The 17525-nt window shown below is 59.4% G+C and overlaps 1 protein-coding gene across 1 annotated transcript; it reads left to right on the top strand.

Annotated features, from left to right (window-relative positions):
- Window positions 1-267: 267 nt before the first annotated feature.
- On the top strand, window positions 268-13602 carry mrpl2 (mitochondrial ribosomal protein L2; the record flags this gene model as incomplete). Its single annotated transcript, XM_078537240.1, has 3 exons — window positions 268-2215; window positions 8946-9087; window positions 13481-13602. Coding segments are annotated over exons 1-3 (682 nt in total), but the record flags the coding sequence as incomplete, so codon positions are not given.
- Between the last annotated feature and the right edge of the window lie 3923 nt (window positions 13603-17525).

Here is a 17525-nt window from a genome sequence, read left to right as displayed (position 1 = left end):
CGTTGCGTTTGGGACGTTGCGTTGGGACGTTGAGTAGCGACGTTGCGTTGGGACGTTATGTAGCGACGTTGCATTGGGACGTTGCGTTGGGACGCTGCATTGGGACGTTGTGTAGCGACGTTGTGTTGGGACGCTGCGTTGGGGCGTTGCGTTGGGACGTTGTGTAGCGACGTGTTGGGATGCTGCGTTGGGGCGTTGCCTTGGGGCGTTGCCTTGGGGCGTTGCCTTGGGACGTTGCCTTGGGACGTTGCCTTGGGACGTTGTGTTGGGACACTGCCTTGGGACGTTGCGTTGGGACGCTGCGTTGGGACGTTGCCTTGGGACGCTGCCTTGGGACGTTGCCTTGGGGCGTTGCCTTGGGACGTTGCGTTGGGACGCTGCCTTGGGACGTTGCCTTGGGACGTTGCCTTGGGACGTTGCCTTGGGACGTTGCCTTGGGACGTTGCGTTGGGACGTTGCCTTGGGACGTTGCCTTGGGACGTTGCCTTGGGACGTTGCCTTGGGACGTTGCCTTGGGACGTTGCCTTGGGACGTTGTGTTTGGACGCTGCCTTGGGACGTTGCGTTTGGACGTTGTCTTGGGACGTTGTGTTTGGACGTTGTCTTGGGACGTTGTGTTTGGACGTTGCGTTGGGACGTTGCGTTGGGACGTTGCGTTGGGACGTTGCGTTGGGACGTTGCGTTGGGGCGTTGCCTTGGGGCGTTGCCTTGGGACGTTGTGTTTGGAACGTGCCTTGGGACGTTGTGTTTGGACGTTGCCTTGGGACGTTGCCTTGGGACGTTGCGTTTGGACGTTGCCTTGGGACGTTGCCTTGGGACGTTGCGTTGGGACGTTGCGTTGGGACGTTGCGTTGGGACGTTGCGTTTGGGACGCTGCGTTTGGGACGCTGCGTTGGGACGCTGCGTTGGGGCGTTGCGTTGGGGCGTTGCGTTGGGGCGTTGCGTTGGGACGTTGAGTAGCGACGTTGCGTTGGGACGTTGAGTAGCGACGTTGCGTTGGGACGTTGTGTAGCGACGTTGCGTTGGGACGTTGAGTAGCGACGTTGCGTTGGGACGCTGCGTTGGGACGTTGTGTAGCGACGTTGTGTTGGGATGCTGCGTTGGGGCGTTGCGTTGGGACGTTGTGTAGCGACGTGTTGGGATGCTGCGTTGGGACGCTGCGTTGGGGCGTTGCGTTGGGGCGTTGCGTTGGGGCGTTGCGTTGGGGCGTTGCGTTGGGACGTTGCGTAGCGACGTTGCGTTGGGACGCTGCGTTGGGGCGTTGCGTTGGGGCGTTGCGTTGGGGCGTTGCGTTGGGGCGTTGCGTTGGGACGTTGCGTTGGGACGCTGCGTTGGGACGTTGTGTAGCGACGTGTTGGGATGCTGCGTTGGGACGCTGCGTTGGGGCGTTGCGTTGGGGCGTTGCGTTGGGGCGTTGCGTTGGGGCGTTGTGTTGGGGCGTTGCGTTGGGACGTTGTGTAGCGACGTGTTGGGATGCTGCGTTGGGACGCTGCGTTGGGGCGTTGTGTTGGGGCGTTGCCTTGGGACGTTGCCTTGGGACGTTGCGTTGGGACGTTGCGTTGGGGCGTTGCGTTGGGACGTTGTGTTGGGGCGTTGTGTTTGGACGTTGCCTTGGGACGTTGCCTTGGGACGTTGCGTTGGGACGTTGTGTTGGGGCGTTGCGTTGGGGCGTTGCGTTGGGACGTTGTGTTGGGGCGTTGCGTTGGGGCGTTGCGTTGGGACGTTGTGTTGGGGCGTTGCGTTGGGACGTTGTGTTGGGGCGTTGCGTTGGGACGTTGTGTTGATAGGAGCTGTGTGAATGGCTGCTTTGATGCTGCTGTATCTGTCACAGGGTTTTCTGTTCTCACTGTTACTCTTCACTCTCTTGCTCAGGGTCCATTGGAGATCGGATCAACCTGACCCCACCCATTCCTCACTGCCCATGGCAGTTGCCGCCCTCGCTCGTGGCTTTTCGGCCCTCACTGTATTTCCCCGAGCTCCGAGCCTATCCTGCTGGCTAATCCCTCAGGGTGTGAGTGGCAGCATTCGCCCCTGTCTCCTCTCCTCGCTGGCTATCCGGGAAGGCACCTTCACCTCCCTCACCCCTGGTCAGCAGCCATGGTGTGGGATCCACACCTCGATCAGCTTGGACAACAACAAACGGAACTGGCTGGACAGAAGCAAGTACACAGTGCGGCCTATTGGCATGAGGAAGACTGGAGGCCGGGATCACACAGGTAGGTCAGACCCTCCGGCCACCCCAACACCACACGGGTCAGTCAAACCCTCCGGCCACCCCAACACCACACGGGTCAGTCAAACCCTCCGGCCGCCCCAACACCACACGGGTCAGTCAGACCCTCCGGCCACCCCAACACCACACGGGTCAGTCAAACCCTCCGGCCACACCAACACCACATGGGTCAGTCAAACCCTCCGGCCACCCCAACACCACACGGGTCAGTCAGACCCTCCGGCCACCCCAACACCACACGGGTCAGTCAGACCGTCCGGCCACCCCAACACCACACAGGTAGGTCAGACCCTCCGGCCACCCCAACACCATATGGGTCAGTCAGACCCTCCGGCCACCCCAACACCACATAGGTAGATCAGACCCACCGTCCACCCCAACGCCACACGAGTCGGTCAGACCCTCCGGCCACACCAACACCACATGGGTCAGTCAGACCCTCCGGCCACCCCAACACCACACGGGTCAGTCAGGCCGTCCGGCCACCCCAACATCACACAGGTAGGTCAGACCCTCCGGCCACCTCAACACCACACAGGTCAGTCAGACCCTCCGGCCACCCCAACACCACACGGGTCAGTCAAACCCTCTGGCCACCCCAACACCACACAGGTAGGTCAGACCCTCCGGCCACCCCAACACCACACGGGTCGGTCAGACCCTCCGGCCACCCCAATACCACACAGGTAGGTCAGACCCTCCGGCCACCCCAACACGACACAGGACACTCAAACCCTCCGGCCACCCCAACACCACACGGGTAGGTCAGACCCTCCGGCCACCCCAACACCATATGGGTCAGTCAGACCCTTCGGCCACCCCAACACCACATAGGTAGATCAGACCCACCGTCCACCCCAACGCCACACGAGTCGGTCAGACCCTCCGGCCACACCAACACCACATGGGTCAGTCAGACCCTCCGGCCACACCAACACCACACGGGTCAGTCAGACCCTCCGGCCACACCAACACCACATGGGTCAGTCAGACCCTCCGGCCACCCCAACACCACACGGGTCAGTCAGACCCTCCGGCCACACCAACACCACATGGGTCAGTCAGACCCTCCGGCCACACCAACACCACACGGGTCAGTCAGACCCTCTGGCCACCCCAACACCACACGGGTCAGTCAGACCGTCCGGCCACCCCAACATCACACAGGTAGGTCAGACCCTCCGGCCACCTCAACACCACACAGGTCAGTCAGACCCTCCGGCCACCCCAACACCACACGGGTCAGTCAAACCCTCTGGCCACCCCAATACCACACAGGTAGGTCAGACCCTCCGGCCACCCCAACACGACACAGGACACTCAAACCCTCCGGCCACCCCAACACCACACGGGTCAGTCAGACCCTCCGGCCACCTCAACACCACACGGGTCAGTCAGACCCTCCGGCCACCCCAACACCACACAGGTAGGTCAAACCCTCCGGCCACCCCAACACCATATGGGTCAGTCAAACCCTCCGGCCACACCAACACCACACGGGTCAGTCAAACCCTCTGGCCACCCCAACACCACACAGGTAGGTCAGACCCTCCGGCCACCCCAACACCACACGGGTCGGTCAGACCCTCCGGCCACCCCAATACCACACAGGTAGGTCAGACCCTCCGGCCACCCCAACACGACACAGGACACTCAAACCCTCCGGCCACCCCAACACCACACGGGTAGGTCAGACCCTCCGGCCACCCCAACACCATATGGGTCAGTCAGACCCTTCGGCCACCCCAACACCACATAGGTAGATCAGACCCACCGTCCACCCCAACGCCACACGAGTCGGTCAGACCCTCCGGCCACACCAACACCACATGGGTCAGTCAGACCCTCCGGCCACACCAACACCACACGGGTCAGTCAGACCCTCCGGCCACACCAACACCACATGGGTCAGTCAGACCCTCCGGCCACCCCAACACCACACGGGTCAGTCAGACCCTCCGGCCACACCAACACCACATGGGTCAGTCAGACCCTCCGGCCACACCAACACCACACGGGTCAGTCAGACCCTCTGGCCACCCCAACACCACACGGGTCAGTCAGACCGTCCGGCCACCCCAACATCACACAGGTAGGTCAGACCCTCCGGCCACCTCAACACCACACAGGTCAGTCAGACCCTCCGGCCACCCCAACACCACACGGGTCAGTCAAACCCTCTGGCCACCCCAATACCACACAGGTAGGTCAGACCCTCCGGCCACCCCAACACGACACAGGACACTCAAACCCTCCGGCCACCCCAACACCACACGGGTCAGTCAGACCCTCCGGCCACCTCAACACCACACGGGTCAGTCAGACCCTCCGGCCACCCCAACACCACACAGGTAGGTCAAACCCTCCGGCCACACCAACACCACACAGGTAGGTCAGACCCTCCGGCCACCCCAACACCACACGGGTCAGTCAGACCCTCCGGCCACCCCAACACCACACAGGTAGGTCAAACCCTCCGGCCACACCAACACCACACAGGTAGGTCAAACCCTCCGGCCACACCAACACCACACAGGTAGGTCAGACCATCCGGCCACCCCAACACCACAAGGATTAGTCAGACCCTCCGGCCACCCCAACACCACACGGGTCAGTCAAACCCTCCGGCCACCCCAACACCAACGGGTCATTTAAACTCTCCGGCCACCCCAACACCGCACAGGTAGGTCAGACCCTCCGGCCACCTAAACACCACACAACTAGGTCAGACCCTCCGGCCACCCCAACACCATACGGGTCAGTCAGACCCTCCGGCCACCCCAACACCAACGGGTCATTTAAACCCTCCGGCCACCCCAACACCACAAGGATTAGTCAAACCTTTTGGCCACCCCAACACCACACAGGTAGGTCAGACCCTCCGGCCACCAAAACACCACATGGGTCAGTCAAACCCTCTGGCCACGCCAACACCACACGGGACAGTCAGACCCTCTGGCCACCCCAACACCACACAGGTCAGTCAGACCCTCTGGCCACCCCAACACCACACAGGTAGGTCAGACCCTCCGGCCACCCCAACACCACACAGGTCAGTCAGACCCTCCGGCCACCCCAACACCACACGGGTCAGTCAGACCCTCCGGCCACCCCAACACCACACGGGTCAGTCAAACCCTCCGGCCACCCCAACACCACACGAGTCAGTCAAACCCTCCGGCCACCCCAACACCACACAGGTCAGTCAAAACCTCCGTCCATCCCAATACCACACAGGTAGGTCAGATCCTCCGGCCACCCCAACACCACACGGGTCAGTCAAACCCTCCGGCCACACCAACACCACACGGGTCAGTCAAACCCTCCGGCCACCCCAACACCACACGGGTCAGTCAGACCCTCCGGCCACCCCAACACCACACTGGTCAGTCAGACCCTCCGGCCACCCCAACACCACACGGGTCAGTCAGACCCTCCGGCCACCCCAACACCACAGGGGTCAGTCAAACCCTCCGGCCACCCCAACACCACACGAGTCAGTCAGACCCTCCGGCCACCCCAACACCACAGGGGTCAGTCAAACCCTCCGGCCACCCCAACACCACACGAGTCAGTCAAACCCTCCGGCCACCCCAACACCACACGAGTCAGTCAGACCCTCCGGCCACCCCAACACCACACGGGTCAGTCAGACCCTCCGGCCACCCCAACACCACACGGGTCGGTCAAACCCTCCGGCCACCCCAACACCACACGGGTCGGTCAGACCCTCCGGCCACCCCAACACCACACGGGTCGGTCAGACCCTCCGGCCACCCCAACACCACACGGGTCGGTCAGACCCTCCGGCCACCCCAACACCACACGGGTCGGTCAGACCCTCCGGCCACCCCAACACCACACGGGTCGGTCAGACCCTCCGGCCACCCCAACACCACACGGGTCGGTCAGACCCTCCGGCCACCCCAACACCACACGGGTCGGTCAGACCCTCCGGCCACCCCAACACCACACGGGTCGGTCAGACCCTCCGGCCACCCCAACACCACACGGGTAGGTCAGACCCTCCGGCCACCCCAACACCACACGGGTCGGTCAGACCCTCCGGCCACCCCAACACCACACGGGTCGGTCAGACCCTCCGGCCACCCCAACACCACACGGGTCGGTCAGACCCTCCGGCCACCCCAACACCACACGGGTCGGTCAGACCCTCCGGCCACCCCAACACCACACGGGTCAGTCAGACCCTCCGGCCACCCCAACACTACACGGGTCAGTCAGACACTCAGTAACTGCCTCTATTCGCGGCTGAACCCTGGGGATTATCCTGTCCCAAACTACATGGGTTCACCGGAACTGTAATTCAGACGCTCAGGAGAACTACTCTCTCCCGGCGTGGGTGACGGCCGGACTTCCCTTTACCGGTGTGGGTTACGGCCGGACTCCCCTCTCCCGGCGTGGGTGATGGCCGGACTCCCCTTTCCCGGCGTGGGTGACGGCCGGACTCCCCTTTCCCGGCGTGGGTTACGGCCGGACTCCCCTCTCCCGGTGTGGGTGACGGCCGGACTCCCCTCTCCCGGCGTGGGTGATGGCCGGACTCCCCTCTCCCGGCGTGGGTGACGGCCGGACTCCCCTTTACCGGTGTGGGTTACGGCCGGACTCCCCTCTCCCGGCGTGGGTGATGGCCGGACTCCCCTTTCCCGGCGTGGGTGACGGCCGGACTCCCCTTTCCCGGCGTGGGTTACGGCCGGACTCCCCTCTCCCGGTGTGGGTGACGGCCGGACTCCCCTCTCCCGGTGTGGGTGTCGGCCGGACTCCCCTCTCCCGGTGTGGGTGTCGGCCGGACTCCCCTCTCCCGGTGTGGGTGTCGGCCGGACTCCCCTCTCCCGGCGTTTTCTGATGGCCGGACTCCCCTCTCCCGGCGTGGGTGATGGCCGGACTCCCCTCTCCCGGTGTGGGTGTCGGCCGGACTCCCCTCTCCCGGCGTGGGTGTCGGCCGGACTCCCCTCTCCCGGCGTTTTCTGATGGCCGGACTCCCCTCTCCCGGCGTGGGTGATGGCCGGACTCCCCTCTCGCGGTGTGGGTGTCGGCCGGACTCCTCTCTCCTGTGTCCAGAAGCTTTTGAATTGAGGAATGTCCTTGTTCTGAGCTTAAAGTGTCTTTCGTGGTTCCAACAAATCTCTGCTAACCCATTGGTGGCTGTGTGGGTGGTACAGATGGTGCTGAGGTGATGTGGTGAATTCCGTTACTTCTCTCTCACACTCCTGCCAGACACACTGAGGTTCATTGTCAATCACAAGTTGTTCTGGTAACCCGTAACAACTGAACATTTCTCTTAGCCTCTGAATTGTGCTCTCAGCAGCAGTACAGGGCATCACCGAAACCTCTGGCCATGTGGAACCAGTGCCCACAACCACCATGAACATTGTTCCTTCAAATGGCCCAGCACAATCGATGTGGATGTGCTGAGGGGGTGCTGCACTGTCAGAGGGTCAGTACTGAGGGAACGCTGCACTGTCAGAGGGTCAGTGCTGAGGGAGTGCTGCACTGTCAGAGGGTCAGTACTGAGGGAACGCTGCACTGTCAGAGGGTCAGTACTGAGGGAACGCTGCACTGTCAGAGGGTCAGTACTGAGGGAGTGCTGCACTGTCAGAGGGTCAGTACTGAGGGAGTGCTGCACTGTCAGAGGGTCAGTACTGAGGGAGTGCTGCACTGTCAGAGGTTCAGTACTGAGGGAGTGCTGCACTGTCAGAGGGTCAGTACTGAGGGAGTGCTGCACTGTCAGAGGGTCAGTACTGAGGGAGTGCTGCACTGTCAGAGGGTCAGTACTGAGGGAGTGCTGCACTGTCAGAGGGTCAGTGCTGAGGGAGTGCTGCACTGTCAGAGGGTCAGTGCTGAGGGAGTGCTGCACTGTCAGAGGGTCAGTACTGAGGGAGTGCTGCACTGTCAGAGGGTCAGTACTGAGGGAGTGCTGCACTGTCAGAGGGTCAGTACTGAGGGAGTGCTGCACTGTCAGAGGGTCAGTGCTGAGGGAGTGCTGCACTGTCAGAGGGTCAGTACTGAGGGAGTGCTGCACTGTCGGAGGGTCAGTACTGAGGGAGTGCTGCGCTGTCGGAGGGTCAGTACTGAGGGAGTGCTGCACTGTCAGAGGGTCAGTACTGAGGGAGTGCAGCACTGTCAGAGGGTCAGTACTGAGGGAGTGCTGCACTGTCAGAGGGTCAGTACTGAGGGAGTGCTGCACTGTCAGAGGGTCAGTACTGAGGGAGTGCTGCACTGTCGGAGGGTCAGTACTGAGGGAGTGCTGCACTGTCAGAGGGTCAGTAGTGAGGGAGTGCTGCATTGTCAGAGGGTCAGTACTGAGGGAGTGCTGCACTGTCAGAGGGTCAGTACTGAGGGAGTGCTGCACTGTCAGAGGGTCAGTACTGAGGGAGCGCTGCACTGTCAGAGGGTCAGTACTGAGGGAGTGCTGCACTGTCAGAGGGTCAGTACTGAGGGAGTACTGCACTGTCGGAGGGGCTGCATGGGGGAATGGGGTGGGGGTGTTGGTGGATGTAGAGGGTTGTGGGTGAGCACACGGGGTGTCCCAGACTCCTGGGTGTCCTGGTGTTTGCCAGTGACTGTTGGATGCTTTTGGTGAGGTTTTGGTCAGGTTGGGATTGGGGCTCCTGTTGCATTGAAATGCGAGCTATTCTCTGGCAGGCAGTATTCCCATGTGGATTTATCCCACTTTCTCTTCATGTTAACTGCAGGGAAAATCAAAGTTGACGGGATTGGAGGGGGTCACAAGCAGAGATATCGCATGATTGACTTCCAACGCCTACGGTATGAGCCAGGAAAGGAAGGAGAGCCGTTTGAGGAGAAGGTGGTTCAGATCCGCTATGACCCATGCAGGTTAGAGACCAATCAGTAAATACGTGTATGCAGACTGGGCAGAGGGGGTGGCATCATGGAGCTGGGAGCTCCTGCCCAGAGTGTGTGGGAGCTCCTGCCCAGAGTGTGTGGTAGCTATTCCTGATGGGACGGGGACTGCCTGGCTCGGTCTGGGATATTATATCCCGGGGACAGGGACAGTCTGGCTCAGTCTGGGATATTATATCCCGGGGACAGTCTGGCTCGGTCTGGGATATTATATCCCGGGGACAGGGACAGTCTGGCTCGGTCTGGGATATTATATCCCGGGGACAGTCTGGCTCGGTCTGGGATATTATATCCCGGGGACAGGGACAGTCTGGCTCGGTCTGGGATATTATATCCCGGGGACAGGGACAGTCTGGCTCGGTCTGGGTTATTATATCCCGGGGACAGGGACAATCTGGCTCGGTCTGGGATATTATATCCTGCGGACAGGGACAGTCTGGCTCGGTCTGGGGTATTATATCCCGGGGACAGAGACAGTCTGGCTCGGTCTGGGATATTATATCCCGGGGACAGAGACAGTCTGGCTCGGTCTGGGATATTATATCCCAGGGACAGGGACAGTCTGGCTCGGTCTGGGATATTATATCCCGGGGACAGTCTGGCTCGGTCTGGGATATTATATCCCGGGGACAGGGACAGTCTGGCTCGGTCTGGGGTATTATATCCCGGGGACAGACAGGCTCGGTCTGGGATATTATATCCCGGGGACAGGGACAGTCTGGCTCGGTCTGGGGTATTATATCCCGGGAACAGACACAGTCTGGCTCGGTCTGGGGTATTATATCCCGGGAACAGAGACAGTCTGGCTCGGTCTGGGATATTATATCCCGGGGACAGGGACAGTCTGGCTCGGTCTGGGATATTATATCCCGGGGACAGGGACAGTCTGGCTCGGTCTGGGATATTATATCCCGGGGACAGGGACAGTCTGGCTCGGTCTGGGTTATTATATCCCGGGGACAGGGACAATCTGGCTCGGTCTGGGATATTATATCCTGCGGACAGGGACAGTCTGGCTCGGTCTGGGATATTATATCCCGGGGACAGGGACAGTCTGGCTCGGTCTGGGATATTATATCCCGGGGACAGGGACAGTCTGGCTCGGTCTGGGATATTATATCCCGGGGACAGGGACAGTCTGGCTCGGTCTGGGATATTATATCCTGGGGACAGGGACAGTCTGGCTCTGTCTGAGATATTATATCCCGGGAACAGAGACAGTCTGGCTCGGTCTGGGATATTATATCCCGGGGACAGGGACAGTCTGGCTCGGTCTGGGATATTATATCCCGGGGACAGGGACAGTCTGGCTCGGTCTGGGATATTATATCCCGGGGACAGGGACAGTCTGGCTCGGTCTGGGATATTATATCCCGGGGACAGGGACAGTCTGGCTCGGTCTGGGATATTATATCCCGGGGACAGGGACAGTCTGGCTCGGTCTGGGATATTATATCCCGGGAACAGGGACAGTCTGGCTCGGTCTGGGATATTATATCCCGGGGACAGTCTGGCTCGGTCTGGGATATTATATCCCGGGAACAGGGACAGTCTGGCTCGGTCTGGGGTATTATATCCCGGGGACAGAGACAGTCTGGCTCGGTCTGGGATATTATATCCCGGGGATAGGGACAGTCTGGCTCGGTCTGGGATATTATATCCAGGGGACAGGGACAGTCTGGCTCGGTCTGGGATATTATGTCCCGGGGACAGAGACAGTCTGGCTCGGTCTGGGATATTATACCCCGGGGACAGGGACAGTCTGGCTCGGTCTGGGATATTATATCCCGGGGACAGGGACAGTCTGGCTCGGTCTGGGATATTATACCCCGGGGACAGGGACAGTCTGGCTCGGTCTGGGATATTATATCCCGGGGACAGAGACAGTCTGGCTCGGTCTGGGATATTATACCCCGGGGACAGGGACAGTCTGGCTCGGTCTGGGATATTATATCCCGGGGACAGGGACAGTCTGGCTCGGTCTGGGATATTATATCCCGGGGACAGAGACAGTCTGGCTCGGTCTGGGATATTATATCCCGGGGACAGGGACAGTCTGGCTCGGTCTGGGATATTATATCCCGGGGACAGAGACAGTCTGGCTCGGTCTGGGATATTATATCCCGGGGACAGGGACAGTCTGGCTCGGTCTGGGATATTATATCCCGGGGACAGGGACAGTCTGGCTCGGTCTGGGATATTATATCCCGGGGACAGGGACAGTCTGGCTCGGTCTGGGTTATTATATCCCGGGGACAGGGACAGTCTGGCTCGGTCTGGGTTATTATATCCCGGGGACAGAGACAGTCTGGCTCGGTCTGGGATATTATATCCTGGGAACAGGGACAGTCTGGCTCGGTCTGGGATATTATATCCCGGGGACAGAGACAGTCTGGCTCGGTCTGGGATATTATATCCCGGGGACAGGGACAGTCTGGCTCGGTCTGGGATATTATATCCCGGGGACAGGGACAGTCTGGCTCGGTCTGGGATATTATATCCCGGGAACAGGGACAGTCTGGCTCGGTCTGGGATATTATATCCCGGGGACAGGGACAGTCTGGCTCGGTCTGGGATATTATATCCCGGGGACAGGGACAGTCTGGCTCGGTCTGGGATATTATACCCCGGGGACAGACACAGTCTGGCTCGGTCTGGGATATTATATCCCGGGAACAGAGACAGTCTGGCTCGGTCTGGGATATTATATCCCGGGGACAGGGACAGTCTGGCTCGGTCTGGGATATTATATCCCGGGGACAGGGACAGTCTGGCTCGGTCTGGGATATTATATCCCGGGAACAGAGACAGTCTGGCTCGGTCTGGGATATTATATCCCGGGGACAGGGACAGTCTGGCTCGGTCTGGGATATTATATCCCGGGGACAGGGACAGTCTGGCTCGTTCTGGGATATTATATCCCGGGGACAGGGACAATCTGGCTCGGTCTGGGATATTATATCCCGGGAACAGACACAGTCTGGCTCGGTCTGGGATATTATACCCCGGGGACAGGGACAGTCTGGCTCGGTCTGGGATATTATATCCCGGGGACAGGGACAGTCTGGCTCGGTCTGGGATATTATATCCCGGGGACAGGGACAGTCTGGCTCGGTCTGGGATATTATATCCCGGGAACAGAGACAGTCTGGCTCGGTCTGGGATATTATACCCCGGGGACAGGGACAGTCTGGCTCGGTCTGGGATATTATATCCCGGGGACAGGGACAGTCTGGCTCGGTCTGGGATATTATATCCCGGGGACAGGGACAGTCTGGCTCGGTCTGGGATATTATATCCCGGGGACAGGGACAGTCTGGCTCGGTCTGGGATATTATATCCCGGGGACAGGGACAGTCTGGCTCGGTCTGGGATATTATATCCCGGGGACAGGGACAGTCTGGCTCGGTCTGGGATATTATATCCCGGGGACAGGGACAGTCTGGCTCGGTCTGGGATATTATATCCCGGGGACAGTCTGGCTCGGTCTGGGATATTATATCCCGGGGACAGGGACAGTCTGGCTCGGTCTGGCGTATTATATCCCGGGGACAGGGACAGTCTGGCTCGGTCTGGGATATTATATCCCGGGGACAGGGACAGTCTGGCTCGGTCTGGGATATTATATCCCGGGGACAGGGACAGTCTGGCTCGGTCTGGGATATTATGTCCCGGGGACAGAGACAGTCTGGCTCGGTCTGGGATATTATACCCCGGGGACAGGGACAGTCTGGCTCGGTCTGGGATATTATATCCCGGGGACAGACACAGTCTGGCTCGGTCTGGGATATTATATCCCGGGGACAGAGACAGTCTGGCTCGGTCTGGGATATTATATCCCGGGGACAGAGACAGTCTGGCTCGGTCTGGGTTATTATATCCCGGGGACAGGGACAGTCTGGCTCGGTCTGGGATATTATATCCCGGGGACAGGGACAGTCTGGCTCGGTCTGGGATATTATATCCCGGGGACAGACAGGCTCGGTCTGGGATATTATATCCCGGGGACAGGGACAGTCTGGCTCGGTTTGGGATATTATATCCCGGGGACAGGGACAGTCTGGCTCGGTCTGGGATATTATATCCCGGGAACAGGGACAGTCTGGCTCGGTCTGGGATATTATATCCCGGGGACAGGGACAGTCTGGCTCGGTCTGGGTTGTTATATCCCGGGGACAGGGACAGTCTGGCTCGGTCTCTTTGCTGAGATCGGTACGTCCGAATACAAAAAAAACGGGTTTGGCCCATGAGCCCAAGTTTCCCTCTGGGAAAGAATTAACATCAGTTGTGCTGATAACAATGTTGTGTGAGGAGACTAACCTGCCTTAGTGTGGCGCCGGTTATAACAGTGGCTTTTGTCGGACAGGTCTGCTGATATCGCCCTGCTGGCTGGTGGGAGCCGGAAGCGATGGATCATTGCCACAGAGAACATGGAGGCTGGTGACGTTGTGAAGACCTCCGGACTGATTGGACGAATGGCAGGTATGGGTCCAGCTCCTGACTCTGGGATCCAGTTTATGTGGGAATTCTCCCCCAAATGGCTGAGTGACTGGTCTTGATATGCGGCTGGGTGTGGGCAGCCCACTGCTGGGCCCGGGGGGTGCGGGCGGAGAGGGTTTCAGATCCTGATTGAGGCAGCATTATACTCCCTCCATGTTCCCGGATTGGTCCCAGTCCATGGGACAGGACTGGGATCGAGGGGCTGGAGTCAACCTGGAGGAAACTTCCCTCAGGTCAGCTTTGGATTTTCTGCTCAGTGAGGGCAGGAAATTGGGGAACAATAAACAGCCAAACTGCACAATATCAGGGCAGAGAAGAGGGCTGGGTAGAGGAGAGGGAACAGAGGGCGAAAACAACAAGGAGGAAAGAGAAAGTTGGTGGGTGGGGACATGGGAGGGAGAAGATACGGAGAGGAACAGAGAGTCAGCAAGGGAGGGAGCGAGAGAGATGGAGGGTTTTGAGATGGGGAAGAGGGGCAAGAGAAATGGGGATGAGGAGAAGGATGATGGTGAGATGCTGGAGGGATGTGGTGGGGGAGACGGGTGAAGTGGAGCGAGTTTTGGGGGGAGACAGTGGGGAGGGGCTGGTTGGTTGGAAGGTTGGGGGTTGTGTTTTGGAGGGAAATGGGAGAGACGCAGAGAGGGAGCCGTATTATTGATCTGAGGAAGCAGTGACTTGATCGAATGGCGAAGACGGTGATTTGATGGAGTGAGGAGGGAGGAGGTTTGGATGGAGTGAGGAGGGAGGAGGAGGTTTGGATGGAGTGAGGAGGGAGGAGGTTTGGATGGATGGAGTGAGGAGGGAGGAGGTTTGGATGGAGTGAGGAGGGAGGAGGTTTGGATGGAGTGAGGAGGGAGGAGGAGGTTTGGATGGAGTGAGGAAGGAGGAGGTTTGGATGGAGTGAGGAAGGAGGAGGTTTGGATGGAGTGAGGAGGGAGGAGGAGGTTTGGATGGAGTGAGCAAGGAGGAGGTTTGGATAGAGTGAGGAAGGAGGCGGTTTGGATGGAGTGAGGAAGGAGGTTTGGAAGGAGTGAGGGAGGAGGAGGTTTGGAAGGAGTGAGGGAGGAGGAGGTTTGGAAGGAGTGAGGAGGGAGGAGGTTTGGATGGAGTGAGGAGGGAGGAGGTTTGGAAGGAGTGAGGAGGGAGGAGGTTTGGATAGAGTGAGGAGGGAGGAGGAGGTTTGGATGGAGTGAGGAAGGAGGAGGTTTGGATGGAGGGAGGGAGGAGGAGGTTTGGATGGAGTGAGGAGGTTTGGATGGAGGGAGGAAGGAGGAGGTTTGGATGGAGTGAGGAGGTTTGGATGGAGTGAGCAGGTTTGGATGGAGTGAGCAAGGAGGAGGTTTGGATGGAGTGAGCAAGGAGGAGGTTTGGATGGAGTGAGGAAGGAGGAGGTTTGGATGGAGGGAGGAGGTTTGGATGGACTGAGGAAGGAGGAGGTTTGGATTGAGTGAGGAAGGAGGAAGTTTGGATGGAGTGAGGGAGGAGGTGGTTTGGATGGAGTCAGGGAGGAGGGATGGAGTGAGGAAGGAGGCGGTTTGGATGGAGTGAGGAAGGAGGCGGTTTGGATGGAGTGAGGAAGGAGGCGGTTTGGATGGAGTGAGGAGGGAGGAGGTGGTTTGGAGGGAGTGAGGGAGGAGGTGGTTTGGATGGAGTCAGGGAGGAGGGATGGAGTGAGGAGGGTGGAGGTTTGGGTGGAGTGAGGAAGGAGGCGGTTTGGATGGAGTGAGGAAGGAGGTGGTTTGGATGGAGTGAGGAGGGAGGAGGCGGTTTTGAGGGAGTGAGGGAGGAGGAGGTTTGGATGGAGTGAGGAGGGAGGAGGCGGTTTGGTGGGAGTGAGGGAGGAGGAGGTTTGGATGGAGTGAGGAAGGAGGAGGTTTGGAGGGAGTGAGGAAGGAGGCGGTTTGGATGGAGTGAGGGAGGAGGCGGTTTGGATGGAGTGAGGAGGGTGGAGGTTTGGATGGAGTGAGGGAGGAGGCGGTTTGGATGGAGTGAGGGAGGGAGGAGTTTTGGATGGAGTGAGGGAGGCGGTTTGGATGGAGTGAGAGAGGAGGCGGTTTGGATGGAGTGAGGGAGGAGGCGGTTTGGCTGGAGTGAGGAAGGAGGAGGTTTGGACGGAGTGAGGAAGGAGGAGGTTTGGATGGAGTCAGGAGGGAGGAGATTTGGATGGAGTGAGGAGGGAGGAGTTTTGGAGGGAGTGAGGAGGGAGGCGGTTTGGATGGAGTGAGGGAGGAGGAGGTTTTGATGGAGTGAGGAGGAGGGAGGAGGTTTTGATGGAGTGAGGAAGGTGGCGGTTTGGATGGAGTGAGGAAGGAGGAGGTTTGGATGGAGTGAGGAAGGAGGAGGTTTGGATGGAGTGAGGAGGGAGGAGGTTTGGATGGAGTGAGGAAGGAGGAGGTTTGGATGGAGTGAGGAGGGAGGAGGTTTGGATGGAGTGAGGAGGGAGGAGGTTTGGATGGAGTGAGGAAGGGGGAGGTTTGGATGGAGTGAGGAGGTTTGGATGGAGTGAGGAAAGAGGAGGTTTGGATGGAGTGAGGAGGAGGAGGTTTGGATGGAGTGAGGAAGGAGGCGGTTTGGATGGAGTGAGGTAGGAGGAGGTTTGGATGGAGTGAGGTAGGAGGAGGTTTGGATGGAGTGAAGAGGGAGGAGGTTTGGATGGAGTGAGGAGGGAGGCGGTTTGGATGGAGTGAGGAAGGAGGAGGTTTTGATGGAGTGAGGAGGGAGGCGGTTTGGATCGAGGTGGTTTGGATGGAGTGAGGAGGGAGGAGGAGGTTTGGATGGAGTGAGGAAGGAGGCGGTTTGGATGGAGTGAGGAAGGAGGAGGTTTGGATGGAGTGAGGGAGGAGGCGGTTTGGATGGAGTGAGGAAGGAGGAGGTTTGGATGGAGTGAGGAAGGAGGAGGTTTGGATGGAGGGAGGAGGTTTGGATGGAGTGAGGAGGTTTGGATGGAGTGAGGAAGGAGGAGGTTTGAGGAGGGAGGCGGTTTGGATGGAGTGTGGGAGGGGGTTTGGTGGGGGAGGCGGGGAGGAGTAGGGTGGAGGGGGGTGGAGTGAGGAGGAGGCGGTTGGAGGTGAGGGAGGAGCGGTTGGTGGGGGGTATGCCGAAGATAGACTGCACTTACAGCAGCCGGCAGATAGCTTGACACTATTCCGCCAGCCGCCAGCCGAATCGGCCTGGGTTTGGATGGAGTGAGGAAGGAGGTTTGGATGGAGTGAGGAGGGAGGAGGTTTGGATGGAGTGAGGAAGGAGGTGGTTTGGAGGGAGTGAGGAGGGAGGAGGTTTGGATGGAGTGAGGAAGGAGGAGGTTTGGATGGAGTGAGGGAGGAGGCGGTTTGGATGGAGTGAGGAAGGAGGAGGTTTGGATGGAGTGAGGGAGGAGGCGGTTTGGATGGAGTGAGGGAGGAGGCGGTTTGGATGGAGTGAGGGAGGAGGAGGTTTGGATGGAGTGAGGAGGGTGGAGGTTTTGGATGGAGTGAGGAGGGAGAAGGTTTGGATGGAGTGAGGAGGGAGGAGGTTTGGATGGAGTGAGGAGGGAGGAGGTTTGGATGGAGTGAGGAAGGAGGAGGTTTGGATGGAGTGAGGAGGGTGGAGGTTTGGATGGAGTGAGGAGGGAGGAGGTTTGGACGGATTGAGGAAGGAGGCGGTTTGGACGGAGTGAGGAGGGAGTGAGGAGGTTTGGATGGAGTGAGGAAGGAGGAGGTTTGGATGGAGTGAGGAGGGTGGAGGTTTGGATGGAGTGAGGAGGGAGGAGGTTTGGACGGATTGAGGAAGGAGGCGGTTTGGACGGAGTGAGGAGGGAGTGAGGAGGTTTGGATGGAGTGAGGGAGGGAGGAGGTTTGGACGGAGTGAGGAGGGAGGAGGAGGTTTGGATGGAGTGAGGGAGGAGGAGGTTTGGAGGGAGGAGGAGGTTTGGA

Source organism: Cetorhinus maximus, unplaced genomic scaffold (genome assembly GCF_964194155.1).
Source record: "Cetorhinus maximus unplaced genomic scaffold, sCetMax3.hap1.1 HAP1_SCAFFOLD_2092, whole genome shotgun sequence".
In the NCBI taxonomy this organism is placed as follows: Eukaryota; Metazoa; Chordata; class Chondrichthyes; order Lamniformes; family Cetorhinidae; genus Cetorhinus; species Cetorhinus maximus.
The sequence above is the reverse complement of the archived record's forward strand: the minus strand, read 5'-3'. Positions and strand labels throughout refer to the sequence as shown.